The sequence below is a fragment of the Enhydra lutris genome, unplaced genomic scaffold (genome assembly GCF_002288905.1).
Source record: "Enhydra lutris kenyoni isolate GAN:26980312 unplaced genomic scaffold, ASM228890v2 scaffoldscaffold15, whole genome shotgun sequence".
Classification (NCBI taxonomy): domain Eukaryota; kingdom Metazoa; phylum Chordata; class Mammalia; order Carnivora; family Mustelidae; genus Enhydra; species Enhydra lutris.
The window spans coordinates 48628077-48646892 of NW_019154099.1; the positions used below are offsets into that span (position 1 = coordinate 48628077).

The 18816-nt window shown below is 42.7% G+C and overlaps 1 protein-coding gene across 1 annotated transcript in view; it reads left to right on the plus strand.

Moving 5' to 3' along the window:
• The first annotated feature begins 7598 nt into the window (after positions 1-7598).
• The window catches only part of LOC111146959 (DnaJ heat shock protein family (Hsp40) member C3), a 62013-nt gene continuing 50795 nt past the window's right edge, over positions 7599-18816 (plus strand). The window contains exon 1 of the mRNA XM_022502719.1: positions 7599-7767. Within this exon, the coding sequence (XP_022358427.1) occupies positions 7686-7767 (82 nt within the window). The 5' untranslated portion in view covers positions 7599-7685. The remainder of the gene's footprint in view (positions 7768-18816) is intronic.

Consider the following 18816-nt stretch of genomic DNA (forward strand, 5'->3'; position numbering starts at 1 on the left):
AACTGACTGAGCCCCCCAACTGCTCCTGTAACATCGCAGTTCTTGATATGTTTTGAACTTTTATTTTGCAGTTCCATTTTGAAAGGAGAGGGAAGTTTTTGTTTATCTGCTTTCCTGTTTTTCCATTTTTCTTTTTTTCTGTGCTTACCCTCTCTTCTCTTCGCATCGTTGGTTCCAGTCTGATGTTGCAGAGCCCATCAGGAGCAGCTAGATTCCTCTCCCGGGTTTCTACAATTCCATGTAAGCAAGCAATCATAACAGAGCTGCTGGTGGTGGTGTCAGTGCCAGGGAGAATGGGGAGGCTGTGTCTTTGGTCCCTTCCTAGATCTAAAACATGGGCTAGTATTACCATGACTTCTGCTTACCTGTGACTTTGTGGGTTTCCCCCCCACTACTTTTACTCCAGGGAAATGTTTATCATGGCTTAGGCTCTAGCTAAGACCTTTTGTTTGCTTGTTTTCTCATTTTAGTTTCCATACCACAGCTCCGAATTTGAAATAGAGGCTCAACGAGGGGACCTTTTGTGTCTTCTTGCCAGGTGGCCTTTCCAGAGCCTAGAGAGCTATCAAAAATATTTTAGGGGTGCCTGGGTGGCTCAGATGGTTAAGCGTCTGCCTTCAGTTTAAGTCATGATCTCAGGGTCCTGGGATTGAGCGCCGCACCAGGCTCCCGGCTCAGTGCAGAGCCTGCTTTTCCCTCTCCCTCTGCTATTCCCTCCACTTGTGCTCTCTGGCTCTATCTCTCTGTCAAATAAATAAATAAAATCTTTAAAAATATATATTTTAGGCTACACTATTTCATATTGCAATTGAGTAGAAATTAACCAAATGAATGTAACCTGGTTACTTACCTGGTCCTACTCCCATCTGTCCCATCTATTATCCTTCACCATACATGCCAGATTTGTTTGCTTCTCTCCATCTCTATTTCCACTGTTCCCACCATACTTCAAGCCCTGATCACCTTACATCCGGAATGCTGCCTAAATCCCATCATGTCAGCCCTTTGAGATTTCATTGTTCAGTAGAATAAGAGCAGGCCTCCCTTAAAGTGGCCTAGACAGCACTCTAGATCTAGTTCCCATCCTCCTCCTGACATCATGTCATCCTGCAGTCCCCCAAGTTTATCATATTTCAATGTGTTATTCCTAAAACACACTAGGAATGTTTCCAATTCAGAGCTTTTGTATTTTCTAGTTCCTCTGTCAGGCTACTAAACTGGCTGGCTGCTTTTCCTAAATCTGGCCTCATTCGTTGTCCTCCCCTGACCCCCACCCATCAGCAGTCCTATTGGCTCTGCCTCCAGCATATTTTCCAAATCCTGCCACTTCTTTCCATCTTCACCATTACCATCTTGGGCATAAAACCTTCTAACTGGTTAAGGCTTATTGACTATTAACAAACTCCCCAGTGCCTCTGAAGTTACGTGCAGTCATGTCACTAATTATGGCCAATGGAAATGTAAATGACATCTGTCACTTTTGGATTCAAGCTCTATTTTTCTTTCCATGCCTGGGCAACCACAGGACATTGGCTATGTTTTTACATTATTCACTACTTGTAGGGGGCTGTGCAGGAGTTGCCTTGTAGGGAGGGTCACGGTAACCGTGTTGGAATTTGTGTGCCTTGATTGTGTCCCTGAAATTTTCGTAAGTTGTATTTTCATTTTTACACGGTTCTAGTATTTCCTCATTTCCCTCAAGACTTCCCTTTTGACCCATGGGTTACTTAAAAGTGTGTTGTTTCCAAGTATTTGGATGTTTTTCCTCTTACCTTTCTGTTACTGATTTCCAGGTTCATTGTAATATGGTCAGAGAACATACTTTATATAATTTAAATTCTTTTATAATTGCAAATATTTTAAATTGGTTAAGGTTTGTTCTATGATGTAGAATATGGTTTACCTTGGTGAATGTTCCATGTGCACCTAAAGAGAATGTGTATTGGGTAGAGTGTTCTATAAATCAATTAGATTCAGTTGGCTGATGAACAATTCTTCTATTGATTTTCCTTGCTGATTTTCTGTCTACTCATTCTAGTTATTACTGAGAGAGGAATGTTGATGTCTCCAACTACAACTGGAATTTGTTTCTTTCGCCTTTCAGATCTGCTAGTATTTTGCTTCAGTTATTTTGAAGCTCTGCTGTTAAGTGCCTATCATTTTGGATAGTTAATCTTCTCATTGAATCAATCCTGATCCTTTTTTTTTTTTTTAAGATTTTATTTATTTTTTATTTGACAGAGAGGGAGAGATCACAAGCAGACAGAGAGGCAGCCAGAGACAGAAAGGGAAGCAGGCTTCCCGCCGAGCAGAGAGCCTGACGTGGGGCTCTATCCCAGGACCCTGAGATCATGACCCAAGCTGAAGGCAGAGTCTTTAACCCTCTGAGCCACCCAGGTGCCCTGATCCTGTTCCTTTTATTATTATATAATGTCCCTCTTTATCTCTGATAATTTTGTTTTGCTTTGAATTCTATTTTGTTTGATATTAGTCATTCTAGCATTCTTTCTTTTTTAATGTGTGTTTGTTTCCACAGCTGTGCAGAGATCTAGTACATTTTTTAAAAAATTGTGGTAACAAATGGATAGCAAAATTAGCCCATTAACCACTTTTATGCATACCTTTAGTACAAGTATATTCACATTGCTGTGCAATAGAACTTTATCATAATGTACAATTGAAACAATAGCTCCCAATTTCTTCTTTCCTCAATCCCCTGGGGATCACCATTCTACTTTGGTTCTATAGGTTTGACTACTTTAGATACCAGTGTTCTTTAGCTTTAGTGTCTACATGATAAATATTTTTCCATCTCTTTACTTTTTTTGTTTGTTTGTTTGTTTGTTTGTTTAAGGAGAGAGAGAGAGAGTGCATACACATGAGCAGAGGTGGGAGGGGCAGGGGTAGAGAGTGTGGGACTTGATCTCATGACCCCGTGATCATGACCTGACCTGAAATCAAGAGTCAGGCACTTAACCCACTGAGCCACCCAGCTCCATCCCTCCATCCCTCTACTTTTTTTTTTTTTTTAAGATTTTATTTATTTATTTGACAGACAGAGATCACAACTAGGCAAGAGGCAAGCAGAGAGGGGGGTAGGAAGCAGGCTCCCCACTGAGCAGAGAGCCCGATGCGGGGCTCGATCCTAGGACCCTGGGATCATGACCTGAGCCTAAGGCAGAGGTTTTAACCCACTGAGCCACCCGGGCATCCCTCCATCCCTCTACTTTAAAAAAAAAAAAAAAGAAGTTTATTGAGTTATAATTGATATGATTTACCCATTTAAAGTGTACAATTAAATATTTTTAAGTACATTCATAGATACGTGCAACCATTACCACTACCTAATGTAAGAATAGTTTCATTATCCTCAAAAGAAACGCCATACACATTAGGAGTCACTCCCTATTCTTCCTTATGCCCAGCCCCGAATACTACTAACCTTCTTGCCTGTATAGATTTACCTATCTTGGTCATTTCACATAAATGGAGGCATACAATTTTGTGATCAGTTTCTTTCACTTAACATAATCTTCTTCAAAGTTCATTCATGTTGTGGCATGTATCAGTACTTTATTCCTTTTTTAAAAGATTTTATTTATTTGAGAGAGAATGAGAGAAAGCTCCCTGCCCTCCTGCCCCCCCCAGCACAAGTAGAGGAAGGAGCAGAAGGAGAGGGAGAAGCAGACTCTCCATTGAGCAGGGAGCCCAATGAGGGCCTCAATCCCTGGACCCCAGGATCATGACCTGAGCCAAAGGCAGACAGACGCTTAACTGATTGAGCCACCTAGGTGTCCCACTTTGTTCCTTTTTTATAGTCAAATAATATTTTATTGTATGGATCTAACACAGTTTATACACTTACACTCTTATTGACAGACACCTGAATTGTTTCTCCTTTGACTATTAAGAACATATAATAACTAGGAACGTCTGTGTAACAGGATTTTGTGTGAAAATGCTCTCAATTCTCTTAACTGGAGAGGAATTGCTGGGTCATATAGTAACTCTATATTTAAACACTTTGATGTTTGTTTTCTAAAATGGCTGTGCCATTTTACAGTCCCAATAGTATTATGTGAGAGTTCCCATTTCTCCATATCCTCATCAACTCTTGCTATTGGTCATCCTGATTATAGCCATCCAAGTGGGTATGAGGTGGCATCTCACTGAGTTTTTGAGTTGCATATCTCTAATGGCTAATGATAATGGAGTATCTTTCTATGTACTTACTGGTCATTTATATAAATTCTTTGGGAAAATGCCTATTCATATTCTTTGCTAATTTTTAAAATTGGGTTGTCTTTTTATTTGTGAGTTATATACACACACACATACACACATACACACCATCTGGATACGAGTCCCATATCAAATATATGATTTGCGTTTTTTCTCATTCTATGTATTGTCTTTTCATTTTCTTGATGGTGTCCTTTGGAGTATAAAAATTTTTAAATTTTTATGAAATCCAGTTTAATTTTTTTTCTGTACGTGTACTTTTGGTGTTGTATCTAAGAAGGCTTTACTGAACCCAACAATAAGAAGATTTACTACTCTTTTCTTCTATGAGTTTCATAGTTTCAGATTTTATAGTTAGGTCTATGATCCAACTTGAGTTAAGTTTATGTGTGGTCTAAGGAAAGGGTCCAATTTCATTCTTTTGCACGTGATTATCCAGTTGTCCCAGCATCATTCGTTGAAGTGACTACCTTTGTCCCATTGAATTGTCTTGGCATGCTCATTGAAATTAATTGACCATATGTAAAGTTCATCATACCATGTAGAGAGCTTATACTTGATTCATGTTATTTCTTTTATTATCCATGTTGACATTATCTGTCATTTAATTATTTTTTTATAACATTTACGTTTAATTTAGTTGTTTCTATGCTTGGATTTAAATGTAAGGATATAATTTAGATATGAGATCTGGATATCTAGATATCTAAATCTATAATTTAGATATAAGATCTGGAAAATAATAGTAAAGTCCTATGATTTGTGTTTTTATAAGAACTTCACAAGAAATCTTTTTAAAGACATTGACTATTAGAATTTCACTTAATTTAGAAAGTTTATTTTGAAGAGTTTACCCATTGCTATAAAACATATTATATTATCATTAGTTTCATATAATCAAATCAGAAAACATAGAGCTTTCCCTAATTTAAAATTTTTATTGAGATATAACTGACATACATTGTATTAGTTGTAGGTGTACAATGATTTGATACATGTATGTATTATAAAATGATTATAAGTTTAGTTAACATCCATCACCACACAGTTACACTTTTTTTTCTTGCGATGAGGACTTTTAATATCCATTCTTTTTTTTTTTAAAGATTTTATTTATTTATTTGACAGAGAGGGAGATCACAAGTAGGCAGAGAGGCAGGCAGAGAGAGAGGGGGAAGCAGGCTCCCCGCTGAGCAGAGAGCCCAATGAGAGCCAGAGATCATGACCTGAGCCGAAGGCAGAGCCTTAACCCACTGAGCCACTCAGGCACCCTAAAAGGAGCTTTTTTTTTTTTTTTTTTTTTAAAGATTTTATTCACTTGACAGACAGAGATCACAAGTAGGCAGAGAGGCAGGCAAAGAGAGGAAGGGAAGCAGGTTCCCTGCTGAGCAGAGAAGCCAGGATGGGCTCAATCCCAGGACCCTGAGATCATAACCTGAGCTGAAGGCAGAGGATTTAACCCACTGAGCCACCCAGGTGCCCCTAATAGTCATTCTTTTAGGGGTGCCTAGGTGGCTCAGTTGATTGGGTGTCTGCCTCTGGCTGGGGTCATGACCTCAGTGTCCTGGGATCAAGCCCCCACTTGGGCTCCCTGCTCAGCCAGAGCCTCCTTCTCCCTCTCCCCTGCTTGTTCACTCACTCTCTCAAATAAATACATAAAACCTTAAAAAAAAAAAAAAAAAACCGTTCCTTTAGCAACTTTCAGTATACAATATAGTATTGTTAACTACAGTCTCCATGTTGTACATTACGTCCACAGGACTTGTAACTGGCCGTTTGTTTGAAACTTTTGACCACCTTCACCCATCCCCCCTTTCCCACTTTTGGCAACCACCAATTTGTTCTCTGTATCCATGAGTTTTTTTAGATTCCATACAAAGTGAGATCCTACAGTATTTATCTTTCTCTGACTGACTTACTTCACTTGGTATTAATTCACACAAGGTCCATCCATGTTGTTGCAAATGGAAGGATTTCCTTCTTTTTTTTTTTTATGGCTAAGTAATAGTTCTCCGTGTGTGTGCACACTTGTGTGCATGTGTGCCACATTTTCTTTCACCATTCATCCATTAATGGACACTTAGGTTGTTTCCATGTCTTGTAAGTCATGGTGCAATGAACATGGGTGTGGACAAAGAGCAATTTTAAAAATCAAGTATTCATTCCAACTGTCCAAAGATACATCTGCTTATCATAAATATTACATGAACGTTTTATTCAACACTCATTTTTATACTTATTGGTAAACTAGTAAGTTTGCATTTGACCATAAACACAGAAAAGCATTACTGTTTAACCCCAGCTAAAACGTCACTGGGGTATGGCATGCACTTTGGATTGTGTTGGGGACGCCAGAGGAAATGGTCTTGAACAAACTTAACGGTAGAGTAACTTGAATCTCATCTTCTTCAAGTTCCCATCTCTCTTGCTGAATTTCCTCTGATGAACGCAAGATGCAAGATCTGTTCTAACGGGTACCACTCCCCCCGCCCCCCCCCACCGCCCCGCCCGGGCTGACGTGGGCTACACTCCCCAGAGCGCCTTGCTCTCTTAGCTGCTGTGGCTCCCCGGTTTCTTCTTCACAGAATCTTCCAGAATTGCTCTCTTTCCTGAGCACGCTGGCCCGCGATGGGGGGTGGGGTGGGGTGGGGGCGTCCCAGGCTTCCAAGCCATTCTCCGGGGCCTTAGGTCACTAAGGGACTTCTCGGCTGTCACTGAAATGCTTCGAGCTCCATCGGCAACTGCTACTCCACCGAACTCCGGCCTCTGGCCGTTCTTGCGCACTTTTCCCTGGAGTCTCTGCTCCTTCCGAGACGCTCGACTGGAGGTAGCAGGCTCTGTACAGCTGCTCACCCGACCATTCCGAGGCCCGCACTCCAGGCGCGCGGGCTTCCTGGGAGAAGGAAGCTTGGCCCTTTCACCGCGGACGCTGCGGCTTCACCCTCCTCCGTGAACAGCGCACCGGAAAAACCTACTCCCAGCTAACCTACCGCTCCGGGAGCGACCCGAAAAGGCACCCGCCGCCTGCGCATGCGGACTCGGCAGCCGCCACACAGGCGCCCGGGCCTCCTCCCTCCGACCCGCCGCGGCCGTTTGGAGCTCCCTGACAGCTCCACGACCAGCGGACGCAGCCTCGTCTCGTGCCTCCACGTTGTCCTATCAGAGATGGGGCGGGGCAGCGGTCCCCGCAGCCTATCAGCGCGAACCACGACCCCGGCGAACCCAGTAGGAGAGCGGCCGGGAAGAAGGCGATTGGGCGGTGCCGGCGCGTGGGGCGTAGCGTCCCCGGGCCCCGCCCACCGCTTGCCTTCCTCTGCTGGGCGCCAGCTGCTGCTTAGGCCTGAGCGAGAGCCGACGGCGGGCCGGCGCAGCTGCAGCCTGAGCGCCGGCGGGGCTGGTGGGCCCCGCACCCTCTCTCCTCCTCACTGCCCGCGCCCTCGGACATGGTGGCCCCCGGCTCTGTGACCAGCCGGCTGGGCTCGGTGTTCCCCTTCCTGCTGGTCCTGGTGGACCTGCAGTACGAAGGTGAGTCCTGCCCTGCCCTGGCTGGGGGAGCGGGCGCCCGGCCCAGGCCCCCTGGCGCTTCCCCGCCTGCATCCGGGCGCGAGTCTCGGGGCGGCCCGGGCGGCCGGGCGGGAGCCGGGGAGTCCGCGCGGCCCGACTGGGCCTCAGCCCGCCCCTGGGCGGGGGTCGGCGCCCGGTTCCGGGTTCGTTTGGGGAAGAGGTGGTGGGACCGGCGGGCCGCCCGGCTGGGACGGGCGGGTTCGGAGGGAGGAGCGGGGTCATGGGGGGTGGGGGGGGGGTGCGGGGGGGCGCGGGGTACCCGGCAGCGACTCCTGGAGTGTCCTGGGACGCGGAGGCCGGAGCAGCCGTCGGGTCCCAGCCTTGCTCGGGACCCGCGCTAGGCGCCTGGGGACACTGGGTCGGTGGTGGTGGGAGGCAGTGAAGGTGGACGAAGGGGAGGCTTCTTTCGCTCCGGAGTTCCGGGGGAGGGGGGAGCGTGTCGGGCTGCGCTTAGTGGAGGGTCAGCCGTGTTGACTGTTAAAAGTTGAGTAATCCTCGCGTTACTGGGTGTCGCGGATAGAAGTTGTTAGGTTGGTGCGTTAAGGAGCCGATGCTGGAATTAAAGCTCCCGGAGGGCAAGGCGCGAAGTTTGTGGTTTTACTACTCGCAGCGTGGTGTCCTTGAACTTAGGGCTGACTTTCCTCTTCCGAGTTCTCTGGAAAAAGGTCCCCTGAAAAAGTTCGGAACGCTTGAATTGTGCTGGAGTCCCGCATATTGCATTGCTGGCTCCTCTAACAGAATAGCAAAAGCAGAGGGCTGTCCCATCTCAGATGTCCCCGGGAGCCGTAGGAATGAGAGCTTAAAGTGCCACCTGAACTAATGTTCCCAGCCTAATGACTGCAAGAAATATTCGAGTGTGATGATAGATCACATGCACTGATCTACTTTCATTCCTATGAAAAGGGCTCGTTAGTCAAGGAGGTCACACATTTCAGTATGAGGTTTAATGTTAGATGTGGAGGGAGTGAGGAACCACAGTTGGGAATTGTTGATGGTAAAATCCCCTCGAAATTCTCAACTTAAAAAAAAAAAAGTAATATGCTTCACATTTTGGGTCTCATTCATGGCATTGTTAATATTGGTGTTCTCCTGATTACCCCATATTTTCTTTTCTTTTTTTTTTTTTTTAAGATTTTATTTATTTACTTGACAGAGATCACAAGTAGGCAGAGAGGCAGGCAGAGAGAGAGAGGAGGAAGCAGTCTCCCCGCCGAGCAGAGTCCGATGCGGGGCTCCATCCCAGGACCCTGGGATCACGACCCGAGCGGAAGGCAGAGGCTTTAACCCACTGAGCCACCCAGGTGCCCCCAGTTATTTGACTCTTAAGGTCATCTTGTGTGCAGGTGGGAGGCAGAAATGAACTGGTTGATAGTATGATATGGGCCCCAGCATTTGTAGCAGTGGCCGCTGAGGGGTTAAAAAAAAAATCGGCTTTTTTTTCTTTCTTTCTTTCTTTTTTTTTTTTTTTTTTTGGTTTGTTTGCCACTGGCAATAATGAGGTGATTTCCTGGCATGTTTAATACAGTGGTTCTCAAACTTGAGTGTGTATCAGAATCTTAACTGGAGGGCTTTTTAAGACAGAGTGCGCTTTAAAACAGCCGTTTCTGATTCAGTAGGTGTGGGTGGGACCTGAAATTTCGCATTTCTAAAAAGTGATCACTGGTGAGAATCACTGGTCTAATAAGTCATATAGAGGAGTAAAATTAGGTGTCTGCATGTACTAGACACTAAATTTGGTGATGCGGATATAAAGGTAAGAAAGAACCTTTGACCTGAATTGACAAACTGTTAACTTCTGTTTTCCAAAATAAGTTGTGTTTGGTTTCAGGAACCTCCCAGTCCTCTAGGGGGATATAGGTCTGAGGTTCAGAGGGAAGGGAAATGAAGAAGGGTGTGAGAATAATGAGTGTGAAACACAGAGTTGCATGTGACGGAGAGGGTCACCAGCAATTAGCTTAGTTGGCCTGGTTTTTTTCTGATTTAAAAATATTCGTCTTTGGTTGTCTTCCCCCCCCAGGCTTTTCTGTTAATTGTGATCCAGACAAAGAGACTATGTAATAGTCTTATGAATTGAAAGACTACATCTTTTAGCACCCTCTTTCAAAAAGGCCTTTGGAAGAAGTCCAAAGCACTAGGTTAGGAATAGAATTTTTGGAGCAGAAAGACAACTTTAGTAGTATCTAGTATTCTCGTGTTACAGATAACGTAGCTATTTTAATTCTTTGTTAATGGTTTGTTCTGTTTGGTGCTATAAGTAGGAGCACAGCCTGGGAACCAGACCTCCTTTTATCTTTTTTTTTTCTTCCTTAACATGCTTCCTGGACCCAGTTTTTCTTTATTTCACTGAACTGACCTGACTAAACCATTTGTTTGGCCACAGGTAAAGGATAGTTGGAAATCTTTAGGTATAAATGATATTGATCATTTTTATGTTCATCTAACCTACTGAAAGTTTCTTTTTTCTTCTCTGGGATTTTTCTGGCATTATTTAAATTTGTAAAGAAAAAATAAAGTAGGAAAAATGAATGACTTTCTGTAATTTATACACACAGTGTTTTAGCAGATGGTTAGATAACTCTTGGGGTTCTTTTAATGTGTTAGGCTATAGTTAGTAGTATAAATGTTCCAGTTCACTTGACTACCTAGCATTTGCTGAACAAGGGCCTGAAATGCAGTAATTTTGATTCTGTGGGACAGGTTGTTGTTCTGCGAAGTGAACTAATTGTGGTTAAGATTAATTTCTTTTGTCATGGTTTTCCTTTGATTAATGTCCTGTGGTCTATCTTTGTTTATATAGAAATATGGGAACCCAGTCATCTGCTCTTTAGAACTAAGACATTTCTTTCTTTCTTTTTCCTTTCTTCCTTCCTTCCTTCCTTCCTTTCTTTCTTTCTAAAGATCTTATTTATTTATTTGAAAGCGAGAGAGAGGGAGAGCACGAGAAGGGGAGAGTCAGAGGAAGAGGCAGACTTCCTACTGAGCAAGGAGCCAGATGCAGCATTAGATCCCAGGACCGCAGGATCATGACCTGAGCGGAAGGCAGTTGCTTAACCAACTGAGCCACCCAGGCGCCCCGAACTAAGACATTTCAACTGCAGATTTATTTTTCTTTCAAGGTCTTTAGAAAGCTGGTTTTAAAAGATGGTTAATTTTTTTGTTTTGTACATCTGATAAGTTTGTGTCATTTGGAGTTCTGGAATATGAGAATCAGTAGTAGAGTCTTACTCTACAGTGCTTTCTGGTGAGATGTAGTACAGAACTCATGGTTTTTCAAGGAGTTTACAGACCTCTTAGCGATGTAAGACATGCTTTGCGAGGCACGCATGTCCTCTCCCCTCTTGCCTCAGTTTAGATTTATGGGTCCACCCTGTAGTCTCGCCACTGCAAACGCCCTTTAATTTCCTCGCCCCTGTATGCTTTTGTTTTACTCACGTGGCACAATTCGACATCCGTGAAACCCAACTTGGCCAACTTGCTTGTTATACCTCAGAGTTGAACATGGCTGGAGAAAATCGCAGATAACCTTGCTGACTGAGCACATCGTGAGCACATCATCTCAATTTCAAATGCACATTCAATACTGCCAGCATTCTTATAATTCCCTAGTATGTCTGTTCCTGAAAATCAGCATTTCAGACCTCTTCTCTCCTTAAATCTCCAATGTAACCCCCTTTCCTCTCTCTCTACCTCATTCTTTTAGACCTTGTCTTTATTCGAGAGAATGAAAGCCACCACTGGGCAGTTTCCTTTTCTTTCTTCCACTGAGGTCCCTAGTCTACCTATATTCATACCCAGTCTGCTAGTTTTCTTATATTAAAATAGATAAAGCATCTCTATTCCTGGCAAAATCCAGTACCTCTACTTATGTCCTGGATTCCATTTTCTCTCATCTCTTGAAAATATTGTTCCTATAGTTATCATTTCTCTCCTGTGTCATCACTTTGTTTCTCTCTGTGGGATCGTTGGCATCAGCATTCCAGCGTGCTGTAGGGTTTCCATCCTAAACTACTTTGATGTCATGTGTCCCTTCAGCTACTGAACTGTGTCTTTGCTTCTCTAGAGAGCAGGACTTTGAAGAGTTGATAGTCTCTATTTCCTCATCTCTGTTCTCTTTTCATCACGTACTGCACTGATAACTGCAAAGCCTTACTATCTGATTCCTACCTACTTACACCTCTTACCTTAGTCTTCCTCTCACCCACCACTTCCCACTGCACCAACTTCTTTATTATTATTATTGTTATTTTTTAGAGAGGGAGAGAGCAGGGGTGGTGTGGGTTGGTTGGGGAGGGGCAGAGAGAGGGAGAGAGAGAATCTCAAGCAGGCTCCATGCCTAGCGTAGAACCTTTTGTGGGGCTCTTGACCCCAAGATCATGACCTGAGCCAAAATCGAGAGTCTGATGCTTAACCAGGTGAGCCATCCAGGTGCCCCCACACCAATTTCTTTTACTTCCAAATGCCAACCTCATTTCTGACTGATTCTTGCTGTCCCCACAGTCTGGAAAGTTTCACCTGATGTCTTCAAATGAATAGTCATATTTCAGAGAGGCCTTTCCCGACACACTGTGTAAAAAGGACTCTCTCCTTCGTTAATAGTCTGTTTACCTTTTTGAATTTACTTATTACATCTTCACATTGTCTGAATTATCTCATTTACTTTTCTTTCCTGTTCTCTCTAGAATATAAGATTTGTGGAAAGAGCTCTTGTCTTTGTACCTGAAACACATTGACATGAAGTGGATATGCATAAATATTTTTTAAATGAGTGAGTGAAGTTGACTGTTTAAGCTGTTTTTTTTCCACATGGACTCTTCTAAATTTATTTTCTATGTTGAAACTCAAGGGATCCCCTCACAACATTTATGCGTTCACAGTTAATTGAAGCAAAGACAAGTAATGCCCACTGAAATTGAGCAAACCTGGTTATAATAGGTTTTATTTTCCTACTTCACCCGGGAAGATTTCAGTGCAGACATTTAGTTCAGATGTACCACGCAACTGCTCAGCCTTTTCTTCCTTGCAGTTTGGCTCAGCCGCTTTTTGGGTCATAGTGACTAGAAAGAGATACTTAGGGTTTCCAGCTCAGTGTATTTTTCTTGAAACGGTTTTGTCATCGGTCCTTGGTAGACTATGGAATTACTAAGATAATGTACTTCTTGCTCTTTCTGTGGCTAATTTCCACTTTTTCCACTTCTTTTACGCTCTACCCCATCTTGCTTGAATCTTGGATTCGGATCAGATCTTTTATGGACAGTATTTTGTCTTTTTTGTCTTATATGCCTTTGTAGGATGATCTTTGGGTTCTCCTCATCCATCACAATCTTCCTTTTTTTTTTTTTTTTTTTTTTAAGATTTTATTTTTAGTAATCTCTACACCCAACATGGGGCTCAAACGCCAACCCCAAGATCAAGAGTCGCACACTCTACCTACTGAGCCAGCCAGGAGCCCCTCCTGCCCTTCACATTCTAAGTGCTCCAATCTGAATAACGCCCCTGGGCTTGCTACTTGCTGTATCACCTGGCCTTAGCTTGAGCCTTAGTATCTTTGACCACTGGTTCCTGCCTTTTTCATTCTTGTTCTTTGACTCTTGATTGTGACTCTCACCACATCATATTCTTAACCCCTCAACTTTACATTTCTTTTCTTTTTTTTTTTTTTTTAAGATTTTATTTATATGCAGAGAGAGAGAGAGAGAGCGAGCGAGCACACAAACTGGGGGGGTGGCAGGTAGAGGGAGAATGCAGGACCCGATCCCAGGATGCTGGGATCATGACTTGACTGGAAAGCAGATGCTTAAACAACTGAGCCACGCAGGCATTCCTCAACTTTACATTTCTTTAAATTATTTATTCTTGCTTGCCAAAATGTGGTGGATTCTCGTATACTAACTTCATAAAAAGACTTAGCTATTCCACTTTTTTCCTTACACTTCCTGTATATTTTGTTGATCTATGGTCATGCTCATCTAAGGAGAAACGTACTGTTCAATGCTGATTAGGTATGATGTTTGGTTTCTTTAGCTCTTAGAAAGTAGGAGATAGCTCTTGCCACTGTCTCCCAGCATGTGGCAAAGGAATAAAAAAGTATCCATGACTCAGAATAAGGTTGAGATACTATAACAGCCACCACAACTTACAAATAATTTTTTCTTTTTATATATTAATGTCTTATGAATCTTTGGTAGTATGTTTGATTTGATAATTGTTATTATGTATCTTGGATTCTATTCTTTTTTGTAAACTTGTATTTTATTGTATGTTGCTCTCAGTGTATGTAAGATAATTACCCTTGTGAAACAGAAATTTATGAGAATTCAGAGAGGTAGATATAAGGACTGACAAAAGAAGTTTCATGTGGCACCTGTTTAGGGATAAGCTTTTATACAGGCTTTAAATTTAGTTCTCCTTTGAATATTCACCGGTTCATGAAAAGTGGTTTAGAAAACCATCCAAAGATTCATTTTACTACAAAAAGAGACTTTTCGGGGCCTGAAGGGATTCCTACTTGAAGTTACTCCAGTCAATAAGGGGTTGTATTGAATAATCTGCAGACAGAATTGTTTCAGATCTGCAGCTGCCTGGGAAACCTTCAGGTAGTTGAGCCCTTGCTGGAGGAACCAGAACAACCAGACATCCGTTCTGATATTCGGATGACTGGTGATACTTTTAAGTAAGAAGGAAGATAGTTATATTCGTTCAGTGACTATTGAATGTCCACCTTGTGCAGGGTACTGAACTGGGTGATACCAAGAAGAAAAGATGATTTCTAATCTCACACTCATTTTTTGTCTGGATTGGGGTGTCAGGAATTGCGAGAGGCTGGCAAACTGTGAAGGTCAGTATGTTGAGGTGGAGTCATGTGCTTGTGAGTGTGGAGATGTCATTGGAGCCCAGAAGGCGCTTCCCCACCCTCTCACTGCAGTAGTTAGGGGAGGTCTCACAGAGGAACCAGCATTTGAGAGCAGAATCCTGATGGAGGAGTAGAAATTTCCCAGGGGGACAAGAATGGGGAAGGTCTTTTCATGGAACAGCAAATGCAAAGTGATGTGGCGTGAGCATATAGTCTGTTTAGGGAAGTACAACCAGGTCATGATGGTCTAGGAGTGCAGAGTAAGGGGTGGAGGAGTGAGGGGTGATGAGGTTGGACCCACATGAGATCTGATCACGAAGGGTGTTGTTTGCCCTTAGATCTAGACTGAGTGTAGCCAGTGATGTGAAAATACTGCCTAATTTTTATTCCGAGTGCATTTTGGGAGATTTGCTCTGGCAGCAGCGTGGGTGCTGGATTTGCAGGGACGTGGGGGAGCTCCCAGTTAGGAGGCGCACCGTCTCTTGCCGGGAGAAAGGAGCCTGGACGACAACACTTACACTGTGGCAGAATCTGTTGTGGACATGTGATCTGAAGGAATAATTCTTGCTGGATGATTCCTGGGGATGGGGTAGGCCGTGGAAAATTTTCTTAGAGGAGGTTTTATTTACTTATCACATTAAACGGAAGTTATATTGGATACAATTGTAATGTAATAAAGATCTGAGTTTTATTCGGAAGGGACAGAAACGCTGGATACCTCTTTTAATCCTAGAAGGTAAGAGAAATTTAGTTTGAAGAGTAATTTAACTTTTGGGGTGACAGTATGACATAACATTTTTGGGGATCATACCAAATTTTATTTGAAGGAATAATACAAATGAAATACCTTTAAGTGCATGTTTTGGTACAATTTAGAGAAAAGTTAAAAGTCACCCCAGCGTGCATGCCTGGCCTTGATGACCAGAGAAGTCCACCCCATGGCTGATTCCTGTCTGATCCATGGCCGCCGATTGTCCTATCTCCCAGGATAAGCTTATCAAAGAGATATACTCTGCCATACCGGATTCCGGGGTCCCCATTCTTTATGGATTTTACCTGCTGATTCAAGTAATGAATGCCAATGAATGTGACAAACGGGGTCATATTTGTCAGTGACCAGTTGGTGCGGTTCTAGTAGTGACAGACTGATGCTTTTTTCCAGTGGTAACACTTGCACCCACCATTGCATTTAGCCTGCTCTCCCAGTTACCATGTTTGGTTTCTTGATATCCTGAAGAATTTGGGATTTGGCCACCTTGTTGGTCTGCAGCTTCCTCACTTTCTCAAGCATGTCCCCTCTCTTGAGATTGGTCAAGAAAATATTTGGCAAAGTTCTTCAAAGCTACACCACTGGGGGTCATAGCAGCAAGACATGGAGAGGTAGACGTAGGAGGCATAGACCTCCAGGTTGATCTGGCAGTTGATGGTGTCTCTGATTCCTGGTTACAGTTTTGGTGCATCTGCGAGAGGAATGTGTGATTGTGATGGGTGGCTAAGGAGGGGTCCTCTGAGGGAGCTGTGAGGAGGTGGTGGAGAGCCAGTGGGTTGAGCTCTGGTTCCTTCCAAGCATTGTGAAAACAGGAAACCACGATGACTCTCAGTGAGGAATGTCTGTCTTGAAATAGCTTGATCTGACAGTTCAAAGAACTTGGCAAATGCTTTCTTCCCTCCCACTAGACTTAGGTTCAAATGAACCTCAGAGGTTGCAAACCATTCTGCTAGAATGTTCTATTAAATGATGGGTTGAATGAGAGAAGCATACACGGCTTAGTAACTTAAGCAGCTAGCCTGGATTATAGGGGAAAGATCATGGGCTGTGCTGAAAACAAAGTTGGGCTTTGGAATTGAATCTTGTTTTGGCAGTTACCATGAGTGTGCTAGCGGGATGGGCTGGAGTCTTAGTTTCCTGAGTTACAAGAGTGTGGAAGATGCTTATTTCTATGGTTATTGTGAAAATTAAGTGAAATTATGACACTGAAAGTATCTAGCACATAATAGATTCTTAATTTCTTCTGTGTTACATTTTTCCTGGCCGACATTTTCATAGTTAGATAATGAAAGCATTTTGACTAATAGTTTATCTCATACCAAAATTTCTTCCTTCTTCAGGCAATCTGGACTCCTCTATTCAGTGCATTGATCTGATGTTTCCTTTGAGAAAATGTAATAGGGAAATGTTTGAAAGCTTCATGCTATTTTGAACACTATTCCCTTCCTACCCCCTGAATTTTGAGAATACACAGAATCCCATCAACATGCCCCTGTGATTACTTGTACTCCCTGTAATAGGCTGAATTGTTCCAGAGATCATATACAATGCTTTCATCATTCTTACTTGATTCTTAGTCATTCTCTAGTGTAATTTACCATAGTTGCCATACACGTTTCTCTCAACATGAGTAATACACAGATTTTTGTTTTTATACTAGGAACTATAAATGTTTATGGATGGATAGTTCATATTAGAAATTATCTTTAAAAAATAAAAATGAGCTATCTTTAACTCTTTTAATACCCCCACCCTTAGTTCCTTAAGGAGATTTAATATAATTTTATTATGGAAAATGTCACACATTTACAAAAGGAGGGAATGGTATATGAACCCCCAGGTCCCATCCCATCTCCTAACTTTAACAATTACTGAATCGACTGATCTTATTTTATCTATACCCTTGAATTATTTTGAAACTATCATACATGTTGTCAATTTATTCATAAATATTTTAGAATCTCAAAGGATAAGTATTGTTTATCACCCATATTCTCTGCAGTATCTGATTATAATGCTGTCCCATTGAACTATAGTTTAACAAAAACATTTGAGTCAGGGTTTTGTTGTTTTAGGGGGATAAAGCCATTTTATCAGGATGCTTTGGAGAAAGTTCAAAGGGTAGGAGGCAATGACATCTGGGCCCGAATCTCCCCAGCTTCACAGTTGCTGAAAGGAGAAGAGGTTATTTTGCTTGTCTTTCCTGACTTAATTGCCTGATTAATTGTAAAATATGTTATGTCTGTAGTGTTTACAAATATTAAGAGTTTTTAATTGCAAGTGATTTTTCAATCAGGAACATCGTTAACAAACACATTCCTCAGTTTGCTTTATTAAATTTTTACTGTATTAGTAGCACGTTGATACATTTTTGTGGAAAAAGTTAATATAGAATTACACCATATGTGTATATATAGTTAAAGCGTAAAGTCAGAGTGCGCATACTGTTAGGCCACTTGCTACGCTTAGTTCACACCCCCACCCTTCTTTCCATCCTGGCCTGCTTTGAATCTCTTCCCCCCTGTGGCCACACAGCCCCATGGGATCTTTTTAAAATGTAAATCACATAGTGAGTTCCTTGATAAAACCCATTCTAATGATGTCTCTTTTTACTTAGAATAAACTGTAAGTTTCTTACTAGGGCCTGAAAGGCCCAGTGTGATCTACCTTGCCCGTATCCTCTATCTTTCCTAACATGCTGGAGGCTCTTTTTGATTCCTTGAAGATGAGCTTGCTTTGCACTTGCTTTGTGCTCTTTGCCTGGTCGTATTTTGGGTTGCTGGAGGTACGGGTCCTTCAGGATCCTTCCGCCGCCACCATCCGGACCTCCCACGTCCCCCTCCAGCTCTGTTGTCTTTTAACTCAAACATTATCTTCTCAGGGGAGACTTGTTTGACCCTCTGTCTATATTAGTCCTCCTCCTCCTTTCCTCTGGCAGCTTGTCAAGGCATTTAGAAATTACCTTTTAACCACTGCAGGAGCAGTAAGTGCGTAAATACTAGGTCTGGTTTTTATGAGTGCTACATTGTTTGAAGTTGTAAGAATGTCGGTTATATTCATTTTTAGAATTTTTTTTAACGATTTGTCCCACGAATTTTTCCCCCTTAATTCTCTTATTTGGTGTTAGTTTCTTAAAGATTGATTTTGTCATCTTTGTAAATTTCAGAATTGCCCATTGCCAATCTGTGAATACTGGTTGTGGGAGAAGACCGATTGCCTGGCTGGAGGCTGGGAAATCCAAGGGTCTCTTCCTTTTCCTTGTATCTGAGTTTGGAGCACTTGGAGAACTGCATCCACCTCCATGGCATGCTTCCCCCAGGAAGGTGTTTGGATGGGATTTTGCCCACTAACCCTATCCAGTCCTTTCTGTGTGTGTTCGCCACCCCACCCC